The sequence below is a fragment of the Lutzomyia longipalpis genome, chromosome 4, assembly GCF_024334085.1.
Source record: "Lutzomyia longipalpis isolate SR_M1_2022 chromosome 4, ASM2433408v1".
In the NCBI taxonomy this organism is placed as follows: Eukaryota; Metazoa; Arthropoda; class Insecta; order Diptera; family Psychodidae; genus Lutzomyia; species Lutzomyia longipalpis.
This window is the reverse complement of record NC_074710.1, coordinates 11,634,044-11,648,043: the sequence shown is the minus strand read 5'-3', so window position 1 is coordinate 11,648,043 and position 14,000 is coordinate 11,634,044. Positions and strand designations below refer to the sequence as shown.

General features: G+C 34.1%; 2 protein-coding genes across 4 annotated transcripts in view; one reads left to right on the top strand and one right to left on the bottom strand.

Moving 5' to 3' along the window:
* The first annotated feature begins 232 nt into the window (after positions 1 to 232).
* LOC129796326 (methylosome subunit pICln) lies at positions 233 to 1,126 on the top strand. Its single transcript, XM_055838149.1, has 3 exons — positions 233 to 431; positions 504 to 919; positions 986 to 1,126. Exons 1-3 carry the CDS (start codon positions 313 to 315, stop codon positions 1,021 to 1,023), a joined length of 573 nt encoding a protein of 190 aa, XP_055694124.1. The 5' UTR covers positions 233 to 312; the 3' UTR covers positions 1,024 to 1,126.
* Positions 1,127 to 2,966: 1,840 nt separating this feature from the next.
* The window catches only part of LOC129796295 (neurogenic protein mastermind), a 66,782-nt gene continuing 55,748 nt past the window's right edge, over positions 2,967 to 14,000 (bottom strand). For all 3 annotated transcript variants that reach the window (XM_055838076.1, XM_055838077.1, XM_055838078.1), the window contains 4 exons: positions 8,624 to 9,139; positions 8,112 to 8,535; positions 7,611 to 7,835; positions 2,967 to 7,526 (listed from right to left, as the gene is read on the bottom strand). In XM_055838076.1, coding sequence (XP_055694051.1) covers positions 7,000 to 7,526; positions 7,611 to 7,835; positions 8,112 to 8,535; positions 8,624 to 9,139 — 1,692 coding nt within the window. In that variant the 3' untranslated portion in view covers positions 2,967 to 6,999. The remainder of the gene's footprint in view (positions 7,527 to 7,610; positions 7,836 to 8,111; positions 8,536 to 8,623; positions 9,140 to 14,000) is intronic.

The window sequence follows — 14,000 nt, the reverse complement described above, 5'->3', positions numbered from 1 at the left end:
GATGATGGAATTTTGCATTAAGGTGTCCTACAATGTACGGCGAAATAGTTTTTATTTTTTGCTATTCTCTGATTTATTTGCAATTTTTGCGAAGAAAATCCTTGAAGTTTCCTTGAAATTATTTAAAAAGAAAACTGAAGAAGCTATGAAAGAAATTATTAAGGCAAAAGAATTGGAATTTTTGCAAATAAAAACACCGCAAAATCGGCAAAATTGACGAACAATTTGGGACACAGTGTTGTGTGTGGAGAAAAAAACATAAACAAACGTAGTGAGAAAGTTTTCTGACTGGAAAAATTTTATGCTGCAAAAATGTCCATAATTGGTGTGATAAATGCATCACCAGAGGAAACAGTGTACTCCCAGGACAATGTAAAGGTGCAAATTAATAAGAGCGACGTGGGAAATGGGACGCTTTTCCTCACAAAAGAGTAAGAAAATACTTTGGAGAATGAAAGGCGGCTACTTACGGCATTTTCCGTATATTTTCCCCCTTGACACAGATACTTTGCATGGAAGCCGGAAAATCGCGAGGAGGGCATCTCAATACCCTGGCTGAAGATTTCCCTGCATGCCATCTCTTCCGCTCCATCGCGGAGTATCTACATGATATTGGATTTTGTCCTCAACTGGCCCGGAGTCTACGATGCAAATGGTCCGGCCAATGGTGGTGGGAATGCCGAACCGGATGTAGATGAAGATGAGGGCAATGGATCAGATGCATCGCTCGAGAGTGATCTGGGTGGGAGTGAATTGCATTTACTCCCGCAGAATCCCGCAGCTGTGGATCACATCTACGAAGCCATGAATCACTGCCAGAGACTCCATCCAGATCCAACGGACAGCATCTCTGACGATGAGGAGGAGTTCATGGAAGCTGAAGAGGATGTTGCCAACATTCAGAATCTCCACATTGATGGTAAAACCGCAGAAAAAAAAACAATTTTTGTTTAATGAAAATTCAACAAAAAATTTTCTTTTGCAGATGCAGATGAAAGATTTGCCGATGCTGAAGAAAATTGAACAAACAGCTCTCAAAGGGATTTTTCCACTACAAAGCATTTTCGCGATATAGTTTTCATCTTTCTAATCTATTCTGCCCCTAAATAAAGACACTTTTCACTCATTTTTCTGCCTTTTCTCATCTTCTCTATTATTATAATTAAAGGATTTTTTGGCACAGACACTACTGGCAACAGGCGATTGTCACCAACGACATTCATTTTCCCCCCAGAGCCCCCCTTCGTAGCGCCCCCATATAAAATTCACGCTTTTTTGACTACTTTTTGAATTTGGCGCTCTTTTTGAAACATTTTGTTCAAGAGAAAATGAGATGGATGCATTTCACTGCTATCCGTCTCCCTCACACATTCAGTTTTCCGCAATTTTCTCGCGTTTTCCGCCGAATTTCCCAGTGAAATTACCTTTTTTGTGACCAGGAAGCGACGCCGCGTCGATTGGCGTCCGCAGTTCAAAACACCCAAAATTCTTGCCAGAAAAAGTCGTGTTAATTCCGGAAAAAAAATCCGGCAAGTTGCGCCCCCAAATTTTAACTGGACGTACTTTGGGCCCCCCTGAGCCACCAGCCAACTTTTGGCGCCCCAAAAATGAGTTTTTCCATGGAAAATTAATTTTTTAAAATGTTTTTCCACACAACATCCACATGTAGTTGTAAGTTCCACACTCAGCAGCAGAAAACGCAGAGTGAGACGGAGATATTTTTCCTCGTGTCATCTCGTTCGTTCTTATCAGGGGGTATTCAACTGTGGAATATTTTGACTTACCGAATATTCCGCGTTCCGATGAAGATGACGATTGAACGGAATATTAACGATTTATGCCGAATAAGAATGAATGAATTAATGAATTTTTGAAAAATTTAACGCAAATCCGGCAAATCCAAACCAAAAAAACTTTCAAGTTTACAAACTTTACAAATTCTTATAAAAAATAAAATTCAAACTGCCTGTATGAAGCACTCAAAACAAAAATAAAAGCCTCGATAAAAACATTGCAGAAAATTACCTATTTCATTTTATTAATTGATCTTTTTTCTTTAACACGTTAACCACACGGAAAACTGGAGTATTTTACGTTGTTCGTGTAATAAAATACAATAATAAAAGACGTTGTCAACAATATTACCCGGCTGAACTATTCACATTCTTTCTTCCTGTCTTTATTCATGACATCCACTATACTTGGAGGACTGTACTGGTACTTGCCGCCAATTTGAATCTTAAAATCGTCATAGAATAAAATCTTTTGGACTTATCTCGATGAATTTATCACCTATACGTGGGGAATTTTAATTATTTTAAGATAGCAGAAAGAAAATCCCGAGAAAAGTCTTCTTTTTGGAAGATAATTGAGGTCAGAGTCAGAATGCAACGCAGAGGACAAAATTGGTACTAAATACCATAGAAGCTGCCGCTATATTTTTTCTACTACAAAATAAAAGCAAAAATGCACCAAATTATTCCTTTTTAAATACTTTTATTTAATTACTATTATTTTTAATTAATATACTGTTTTAAACACTTTTTTTTACTACTACCTCCACATGTAAGTAATAATAATTGTTTATTCATTTTTTTTTTGTTCATTTCAGCTTAATTCGTCCTATCAATTTTTGTTTTTTTTTCATCTTAAATAATGCTAAAATATTGTTTGTTCTCCATGTAAGGTCCTCACACCTTTCTAAATAAATGATTTTTTTTCAGTGGATTTTCTTCAATATTTTCCTCATCTCTCTATATAAAATGTATATTTTCATATAATAATATATGTATATATTTATATAAAAATCAATAATTTAATACATAATTATTAATTCTACTAAATTTTCTTACTTTTTTTTTTAATCTGTTCTCGTTTTTTTTTGCTCTTTTCTATTAACTCTCAATATTGATTTATTTTCTTAATTTTTTGTCAATGCATTTTTTTTTTACAAAAGAAACTTTCTAAAAATTTTTGCTTTAAAAAAATGTGTGACGATGTGGAATTTTCTAACAAGGGAGATTTTATTGCTGTTTTCATGTTTATATTATGTGAATTGTTGCATTTTTTTTCTTTAAATGTTTTACATTGAACGCCATCTTGAAAATAATGTGTGCGATAAACCTAATAAAAATTAAATACACCCCGCCGTGGAAGTCGTCACACAATGTCCACGGACAAGTCCAACGCACGAGCCTATCGTACACAGAATTTGACGCCATTTTTGCTGTGTAAAAAAATTAATTATGTGAAAGATGGCATTCCCATTTAAATTTTGTTGTGAATTTCTACTTCTCTAAATCATCTAAATCTCTCCCAACAATAAATCTCTTGCATAGCAATTAAAAATTTCCCTAAAAAATGTCAAATTTTGATACAAAAAAAATATATAAAAAATGTGTCAAAAAAAAACATCCGGAATGCCAAACTTTCACAAAATGTACGCATTGCTGCAAAAATTAAACTTCAGATTTATTAAAAATATGTACAAAAGAGATTCATTTTTTCATGTCGCATTGTTGTTTATTTTATATCCTGTAAAAATGACCAAAACACACCTTTTTGGTCCCTAAAGAATCTACAGAAAAGAGAATTATGTGGTTCCTAGAATATTAGTAGTGTGTGTTATTCAAAGAAAATAAGAGTGCCATGTTTCGAGATTATTTTATAATGTGAAAATTCGGAGTTATCATATTTCGGAGTTTTTTTTTCTTGATAATTTTTTGACGTTTCTAAATTTCAGAAATTAGATTATTTTGAAAGAAAAACTCTGAAGGAATCTTTTGGAAATGATTTTCAATATCTTGTTGTTTTTTTTATTTTTTTTTTATTTGGGTTGAACATTATTCTGATATGAAAAGAGTTCTTCGGAATATTTTTTCATTCCGGAAAATTCCAATTAATTCCGAATAATGAAAAAGTTGAATGATTTTATAAAAAAAAACTGTAAGAATATTGATTGAAAGTTATTCAAATCTGAATATTTTATGAATATTTAAAAATTCCTAAATATTCGGAGTTGAATATAATTATTCCGATAATAATAAATATAATCAGGATTTTTTTCAAACGTTCGGAATGGATCTCGACTATTTCCGAAAATGTATTCAATTCAATGAATATTTCCGAATATTGAATAAACTTATATGAATATTTCTGAAATATTTTTGAAATTCATTTTGCATTTGCATGAAACATTATTGAAACATAAAAAACATTCAATCAGATATTTTTAGAGTACATTTATCGGTCAAAACGTCTTCTTTTGAAAACTTTCATGTGAATTTAGTAAGTTGTCAACTTCGGAAATAATTAAACTCATTAAAATAAGATAAGTGGATAACCTAATAATGGACGCGTAGAGTTTAACCTTAGGCGTTCTTTGGGTTATGCATTGACCAAAACGTGAAACATTATTTTTTCCAAATTTTTAATGAATTTCAATTGTTTTTCCAGGTTTGAAATGCACTGAATTTGTGTAAATGAGACCAAGGAAGACGTTCTGATGGAGAAATATTTTCTTAACACTTGGAGGACATGAATTCATAACCTCAAATTTTGAGCCTAATTTTCTATGATGAAGAAAACGTTTTTTTTCTCAGTTTTCTTTTAACGAACTTCTAGTATTTGAAGTCGTCTACACATAGATGTGGAAATTATCAAGAAAAGTTGGATAGATTTTAATCTAAAGCGATTTAAAAAAGTCAAATTGGCAGCGATTACCAGTTTTGTCCTCCAAGCATTAAAGCATCCTGTGGCGCCCTGAATAGGGGGGCCCCACAAGGGGCTTTGGTCAACTCCTCTAGTAACCTCCACACTCGTCTCACGTTAATCTAATAGAGCACTTTTAGCTTGCAGCCACCCGCGTCCAAGGCTGAGCTCCGACTAACTCTCTCTACACTCTTCATCACTCATTGCTATTCTCTCATTTAATTACTTTCTCAGTGCTCTCCTACATTCTCTTGTGAATTCTCATACTCTCTCGCCTATTTGAGGGTTTGTAACCTAGAGGTAGAAGCCGTTGCCGAAGGGTGGGCAGCCGTTACAGTTACCGCCAATCTAAGGGTACTCACTCTAAGAGCTAGGTTAATATTCGCTGTATAGTGAGTCGGGTGCTACATTCCTAAGAATAAATATCTTGATAAAAAGAGCCCATGTTTCAATGTTTCTATGTTTCACGTGGACACGAATCGCTTATGTTTTGAATGTTTCAGAAATGCCGATTAGTTCGGAATAATTAAAAATATTGAAAACACTTTTGAATTTATTTAAATGAATATTCCGAAATAAAATTATATTCAAATCTTTTTTAAAGAAATTTCCTACTAAATCCGCCAAGAAATTTTCAATAAAACTTCCTCGTTGCATTATAAATTTGATAACTCCTGGAAGAAAAATTTTGTTTTTTTTTTTTTGGGTGGGGGTGGGTATTTGAATTTCAACTGCACTGTGGGAGGAAAAATATAGGATTTTTTAATGGTTTTTTCTTGTGTTTAAACATGGTGTTGTGTGTGTGCATTAACTTGATTTCTATGTGATTATTTTGTCATAAGAAAATTTCCCATAAGATTTAATTACTTTTGGTTAAATGTCTTAATTGTTCATCGCTACAATGTCACTGATAAATGATATAAGATTTTTTTTCTTTAGATTATTATTCTTTTCTCACATTCATTCAAAACCTTTTCTCACCCACAAATCTCATCCTTTCTACAGCGCTTTATTAATTTTTCTAATGTTTTATATTAATTTTTTTCTTTTTCATTTGACCTACATATAAATTGAGAAAATGAAGCAATGAAGCATGAGGGGGGAAGTAAATTTTCTTCACAAGGATTGGCCCAAAAATTGCGCGTATTTTTTTACAAAAAGAAAAAAAAACATCTACAGAAGCATTTTTTTCTTATATAATTTTTCTATATAAAATTGATTTTTTTCATTACATTTCTATGCACTTTAATGCGATTTTTCTTTTATTTTAGAATTTTTTAAGAGGTATTACTATTTTCCGTGTTTCTTCTGCTACTTCTTTTAGCTAATAGAAAGTTTAAATGAATTTTTAGACCATTTTTCATGGAATTTTTGCACTGTAGAAAAGAATTTTTTGTGTTCTTCATTTTAATATTTAAGTTTTTGCAAACATTTTTCATTTAAATACTTTTATACAAAATTAATAAAAAATGAAAAGAGAAAAATTAATATGGAATGTTTATTATCAAAATCGGCCAATTAAATATTTTTTTACTTCAGAAGAATTTATCGTCGGATATTTCCATGGAAATTCCTCAGAATGTGCGTGATTTTTCCTTCAACAATTAGACACCAAAAACTTGTTAAATTTTTTGTAAATAGAATTTATCTTAATGTGTTTAACTTCCGGAATGTTTGCTCAATTTTCAGTGAAGATCAAAACACATTTTCAGGCGAATTTTCCTCAAATAATTTTGCAAGTAAAACGCCCGCTCTATGGCTCTAATTGTAAGAGAAAAATTTTTTCACACACCTATGGCAAAAAGCTGGAATTTTTCTTTTTTTCTTTTCTTTTGTAAACGATGGCAAAATAATACAAATTCTATTCACAATATTTCAATGTTTTTTTTGTTTTAAAGAAAATCTCAATCTAAAAAAAATTTTGATTTTTTTCAATTTTGGTTTTTTTTTAATCCACAAACTTCTCTTTTTTTGTTAACAAACTTCATTTGGTTTTTCTTTCCACACTTTATGTGGAAAATTTCAATATAAATATTTTCATTTTATTTTAATTATTTTTGTCAATTTCAACTTTTTTTCTTCAAATTTTTTTTTTTATAAATACTTGGGGAAAAGATTTGTTTTTAAAGTGAATAAAAACACTCACCTTTTAATATTTTTTACATGCATTTTCCTCACCGCGTGAGTTTTCCGCATGAGCCCCATTTATCCATCCAAAAATGTTTTTTTTTTTCATCCCACAAATCCACCACCATTTTGTTTTTTTTTGTGTTGGCTTTAACCTTCATCCTACTGGAGCATATCCTGCAAATTGAAACTATCATTGTCCAGTGAATTGAAGAGATCTTGGGCTGAGAAGCCCGATGTATCGCCAACGGGAATATTCTCGAGGAACTCAAAATTGAAGTCATTGCCACTTGGGCTGATGGAGGCGCTAGTAGTCTGTGGCGGTTGCTGCGTGTTGGCTTGCTGCTGTTGCGCCTGCTGCGTTTGCCCACTGGAAATCATTGCAGCATTTGCCTGCTGCGTCGTTTGGCTAAAGTTATTCATCACAGATTGTTGCTGCAGCGACATTGATTGCGTCTGCGACATATGCATCGTGTTCATTTGCATCTGATTCATCATGCCCTGCTGCTGCTGTTGCTGCTGTTGCACAAGCATTTGCTGCATTGTGCTCTGATTCATACCAACAAGTTGACCCTGACCACCATTTTGCTGCTGCTGCTGCTGATTTCGCATCATTTGCTGCTGCATCGGTGTCATTTGCATGTTGCTATTACCACCATTTCCTGGACCCGAATTTTGCATGTTGAAACCTAATTGAGTATATGCTGCATTATACCCATGCTCCCGGTAAAAGTATCTTAACTACAAAAATAGCTAAAGAAAAAAATACTCACCCTGATGATTTGGATTGAAATTCGTACGCATCCCGGTTGAATTGAAATTCATATTTTGCTGTTGCGACATAAAAATATGCCGCCATTCCTGTTGACTTCCCATTGGCATCCCTTCGGGACCTACTTGCACATTTGGTGGTCGTTGACCGTATGGACCCATTGTACGTGGTCCACCATGATTGGGGTGTTGCATGTACATTGAATGCTGTGGTCGCATCATTGGACCTAGAGATTTGCCAAAAACAAAACAAAATAAGCATATGCTCTATGCCACAAAGAAGCATATGTATGTAATCTAAAAAAATGAGGTTATGTCGTAGATTTTATTTTAGACAATTTTTTTTTAATTTTTAAGGGGAAGATCATGAAACTTGTTTGAGGTTATAACAGCGCAATACAATTTGACAAGGAGCAAGTGAGAAAAAACAACGAAAACCGTTTTCTTAACAAAATGTATCGGTATAGCTTAATCTACGATAAAACAGCCAAATATGCACAAACCTGATGGCGGAATAGGTTGCTGACTCATTCGTCTCATGGCAGCAGCAGAATTGGGGAATCTCCCTGTTGGTGTACCCTGATGCATCATCTGTGCTTGAATCATTTGAGCCTGAGCTGCTTTGTACTCCGGTGGTGGTGGTCTTGCACCCTGCATATGCTGCATCGCCTGGGCACGCTGCATCATTTGCTGTTGCTGCATAAACTTGGTGGGATCATGCCGTATTCCACCCATTGGACCACCATTCGGTCCACCACCCATGCTGGCCATCATTGCTGCATTTGGAGTCCCAACCATACCATTGGGACCACTCATGGCACCACCCGCAGCACCCGAAACATTCATTGGGCTCATACTCATGCCACCCATTTGATTTGGTACACCTTGATTCATCATATTGGGTCCCATTGTCATAGCATTGCTCACCTAAACGCATTAGAAATTAAAAAAAGAAAAGAAAATTCCAATGCAAATTTTCGTCAAGGTGAAAAAAAAAAACTCTTCACAGCCTTACCTGGCCTGCACCATTTGTGGGACCCATGGCACCCGGTTGTTGACCAATTGTCCCACCGGGTGCACCCCCTTGCACCATTCCCGACACCGACATATGCTGACTCTGTGACATTGACACCATTTGTGCCTGAGATCCATTCCCATGAACTGGCATATTGGGGTTTGTCATGGAGCCAGCTCCGCCAGCCATTGTCTGAATACCACCGCCAGCCCCACCGTTACCACCCATATTCCCACCAACACTCTGCTGCTGCCGCTGCCGCATGCTCTGTTGCGTGAAGTTGATAGTCTGCGACTGGGACACAGTGTATGAATCACTGGATAAACCTTGAGTATTCTGCTGAGGAGCCTGTGGAGCACCCGGGCCAGATGCCGATGATGCTGGGGCTTGTGACTGTGGCGGCTGGGTGGGTTGTTGCTGTGCCTGCTGATTGAAGTAGACACCTTGCTGTGCTGCCACCGAAACATTGCTGTTCTTGAGATCACCCGACAAATGGAGATGTTGACCAGCAGATACCTAAGTCAACGTATTTTGTTAAAATATATTTTGTTTTTATTTTCGACAAAAAAGGCATTTTAAAAATATTAAAATGCTACGAAAAATAAAAAAAATGTCCATCTTCCAACTTACAATGTCAATGTTCATCTTGCAGCATATACACATTGAGTATATGCTTCAAAGCAAAATAAAAGAATCATTTTTAATGCAGGATTTTGAGAAATTTACAAAAAAAAACTCCGAAGAAACGTCGTGATAATTTCATTGGATCAACCTACATTACCTAAAATGCGCAAGAAGCATTAACATCTAATGCAACAGAAATATTCGTATCATAAAGATTGTAAAAAAATATAATTGAATCAGTTTAAACATCTTACATTGGCTTGTGGATATAAAGTAAGCTCATACGAAAGAAGCATAAGCTTCCAAATACAAATTTTAAAAAAATATGAAAAGAGAAAATATTTCTAAAAAGTTTTTTTCTTAAAAATATTAAAAATGATAATGGAATTAATTCTAGCGAAGTATACGCATAAAGCATAAGCATCCTCTTAAACTTGAATTTTATACTAAAATCCTTTTTTAAAAAATTCTGAATGTATCAATTCAATTAACTGAAATCGAGTTAAGATTCTTTTACATCGAATTATGAAAATACCTTCAATAACATTTATGAAACATTTGAAGAAGCTTATGCTCTTTTTTACCAAAAATAGCCCTTTCCATTTAAAGTTTTGTCAAAAGACTTAAAATTTACAGTTTAAACCATGAATATTGCATCAAAGCAGTGATCACTACAAAATTTACAGGAGAAGAAGTAAAAATTCAACAGTAGAAGCTAATGCTGCAACATAGAACGGATGCTTAGAATTTAAGCCGCTCAGGCGAAAAGCTGCTAAAATGCAAAGAGAAGTTAAGTTAATGTCTCCTTCAACATTTTGGCGGAGAAAGAGCTTTTGCGTGAGTGGGAGAATGATGATGAGGAAAAAAAATGGAGAGATATGAAGGCCCTCCAAAATGCCTTCCAGCATGTCAACAATAACAAAAAAAACCGTCTCTCTCTCTCTCATTCTCCGCATAAACCACACATTTATGAGAGCCAAAGAGAACAATGACCTCCTCCCCGTCGTCATCACTCTGTGGAGAGTCACTCTCATCGCACAGGCTGTGATGCTTCTGTTTTTGTTACTCTTGTCCAAGTCACTTATCATGCTTATGCTTCACTGTCTACTTCCCTTCCCCTCTTTTGCTGCAATCCCCCCCTCCATTCCATCATCACTTCCACCCCTTCCACCCTCTCCAACATATTGTTCTCCCTTTCACTCATGCAGCACCACCCTCCCCTTCAGAGCGTCGTAACGCAAGTTTCAAACCTTTGCGGTGGAAAAATGGTCAATACACATGAAATGCTCTCGATGAGTATTTTCATCTATATAATACATTAACTTTGTGAAGCTATTTCGAATGACCTCTTTCGTTCTCTTTCCCACCAATATGCGCCAAAGTTACTTTTTTTTTTGCTTTTGTACATTCTTTATACAACACAGAAAAACCACACACAATTGCATGTCATGATTGCCAACATCATGAAACCATTTTCACAAGAGTTCCATTTAATTTTATCCATAAACACACACACCCATCCTCCAGGATTTTATCATTATTTCGTTGTTGGATATTGTTTTTGTTACTTAATCAACTAAAGGATGTTTAAAAAGGATATTCAATTGATGTATGTTTATATTGTAAATGAATTGAGTTTAGCTGTTGAAGTTTTGATAAAAGTCGTTTCATTTTAAATTTGACATTTACATTTGACGTAAATTGTATAATTGACATTTTTTGACGTTTACTTTTTGACGTTTCATTTCCTACGTTAAATCCACGTCAATTCACTTAAATTGTAAAAAAAAACGTTTCAATTATACAGAAGATTAACAAAAGTCTATTTAAAGTTGTTAAACCTTATTAGATGTTAAATGAATTGAGAAAATACACTGAAAAAAAATGTCGTTAAATAATTTTGAATAAATATTCCTTTAAATATTTTACAACAAATATTAAAATTAATGTTTATTCCACCTTTCATTGAATAAATTGCCTAAATAATCAATAATATAATATTGTGCAAAATATACATTGCAACACCCACAATATATTTAAAAATTTCAATTTAAATAAGGATTCGCACCGAAGTAACAATTTATATTTATTTTTTTGTTACCATTACTCTATCCCACAAGAAATGTCTGATGAAATATTGTGGAGATACACAAAATGCGAAATAGTGGGCACTTGGAGAGCTTCAATCGCAGAGACAATCACCTCTGCAAAAGAGAGTGATTGGCGCAACAAGAGCATTTCGCAATCGGTCGTACATCGACTACGAGGTGAAATAGATGAAACGTACTGAGCGAATGCCCTTTTTTTTCCTTCTTCAAACCCACCGTCCAATCAATACCACTCCCTCCTATATGGAAACCCTCAGCATCTTCAAATGCAACATAAAACGGTTCTTGGTGTAAAATCCACTTCTTTCTTTTAACATAGGCAACCATAGGCCATACATTTATTTCTCTTCCTATGCATTTCGCTTAAACGCAGTTTCTCAAACTTTCCACTACACTTTCTCATTATTTTATGCATGAATAGCAATGAATGATCTACGTTGTCGTTAATTTTTGAATTAAAATTCACAAAATTGACAATTACGTCAAATCTGTCAAATTTGTGTCAGAAAAAAATATGATTGATGTCAATTTAAAATTAGGAATTCTAAGAAATCTTCAAAACTATATAATTAGACAAACATAAAACCAAGCACCGGATCTTGACTTATCTAGATGGACTTTTAGGCTTGCGACATTAACTGACATTTTTATCGTTTTTCTCACTATAACTGTGACATATTTGACAGAAGTTCTTAAAATTCTTGACAAACTAGGTGATTAAAAAAATAGGGATCTTGATTTAAAATTTGTGTCACTTTACTTAAGATTAAGGGATTAAATTTATAAAATAAAGGGATAGATTCTGGTAAAAATCTTATTTTAAATCTTATTTAAAAGGACGCGGGAGAAAAGTAATTTTTCCAAAAAATTCAATACAAAAAAGATTATTATTTCAATATTTCTCTTCAAAAAACTCTTGTTTAGCTAACACTTTTGTAAAATAAATAATTTTAATATCTTGGTAAAATTATTTTTTTAATATTAAATAAAAATGGCTGATATTCAGAGCATCATTTCGAATTGTCATTTTGACACTTTACACAGAAAAATCATATTTGACGGATATTTGAAAAAAAAAATCTTTGTCGTTTCGTGATAATTACAGCAATACACAACATTAATAAAGGGGTTACATACCATAAAACATATAAAAATAAAGTTTCTGTAAATTCTTTCTTAAAATGTTTTAAAATAAACTAAAAATAATAATAATAAAAATAATCATTTTATATATTTCAAATGAATTAAAAAAAATATTAAATATGTATAGGATTATTATAAATTCAAGAAAAAAAACATGAAACTTGCAGATCAGAGCCTCAAAAAAATCACCAAAGAAATGCCTAAAAGACCATCTTCTGTGGACGTACATACATATTTACAAAGGATGTGTAAGATAATTGACGTGGTTCATAAAGAAAGAATTTCCGGGGATATTGAGAAGCACAGACTTTCAATGAACTCCACTCCTCACATGGATCCATGGAGTCTTTTTGTAATTCCTTCGCGCAGTCCATCCAGCCAGAGAGCAAGAAAATAGCAAAAGCACGAAGATCATGTGTTGTGCACCAAGAGATGCCTTCACATCGACCTCAACTCATCACAACATTCTGTGTGTACATTACTCTCCTCACATTCAGTCCTCACACAGTTCATTTCCCGTGTCTTGGCCAAAGAATCCCAACTATATGGGCACATCTCTCCCTCCGTGGTCTTTGAGGGAAATATTTCACAGGGCTGTGATGGGGCGAAAAGGGGAGGAAGAGGCGGGAAAAATAGAGGAAAACACACACACAAGCACACACACACATGGTGTACCAAAAAGACATTTTATCCATGAAGATTCCTTTGGGAGAAGAAAAGAACCACAAGATAGCGGAATTGAATTGATTTCACCATAAATCTTGTGTAAGTTGCTTCTGCGTTGTCGTATCTTCTTCATTCTCTCATTCGTGCTTTTTTTTTTCATCTTACTTCATTTCAGTAATGTTTCTCAACTTTACAGGTAACACACAAAACATTAAAATCTCTCTCTGCCCCTTTTTTTCCACCTTCCTCTCTAATCCACACATCGATGGACAGCAGTGAGTGTTAGATGAAGAAAATACGAGAAGGTCTCTTTTAAAATTACTCAAATACAAACTCTTCTTTCTCCCTATTTCCCATCTCTCTCTCTGCATTTTTTTTCTTCAACTTCCTCGACCATCAATGATCTACTCTCAATGTGGACCTAAGCTTACCCAAAAAATCAGAGACATTCATACATTTATTTTGAATCTCTTTTGAGTAATGCATCGGGTACAAATTGAGAAATGGACACCACAAGTGCCAAAAACCACCGGAATGTGAAGCAAAAGAAAAAAGATAAAGACAAAAAAATCGTCTATTGGTGTTTTTAAAATGAAACCTTTGAGAGCGTTAAGAAAAAAATTGAGAGAGGAAATACCATTGAAATTGAAGGATAAAATCGCTTTTGGTTCATTAAGAGTTTTTCTAGGCCTTTCTGGTTTACGAAATATTGCTATTAGATATGATTTATGCACCCAGACTAAGTTGTAGGGTTAATTGAAGGGAAGCAACTTACTAAATAGGGGAGTCTGTGGTAAAATACGTCTGTGAGATTTTCAAAAAAAAAACTCAAAAAA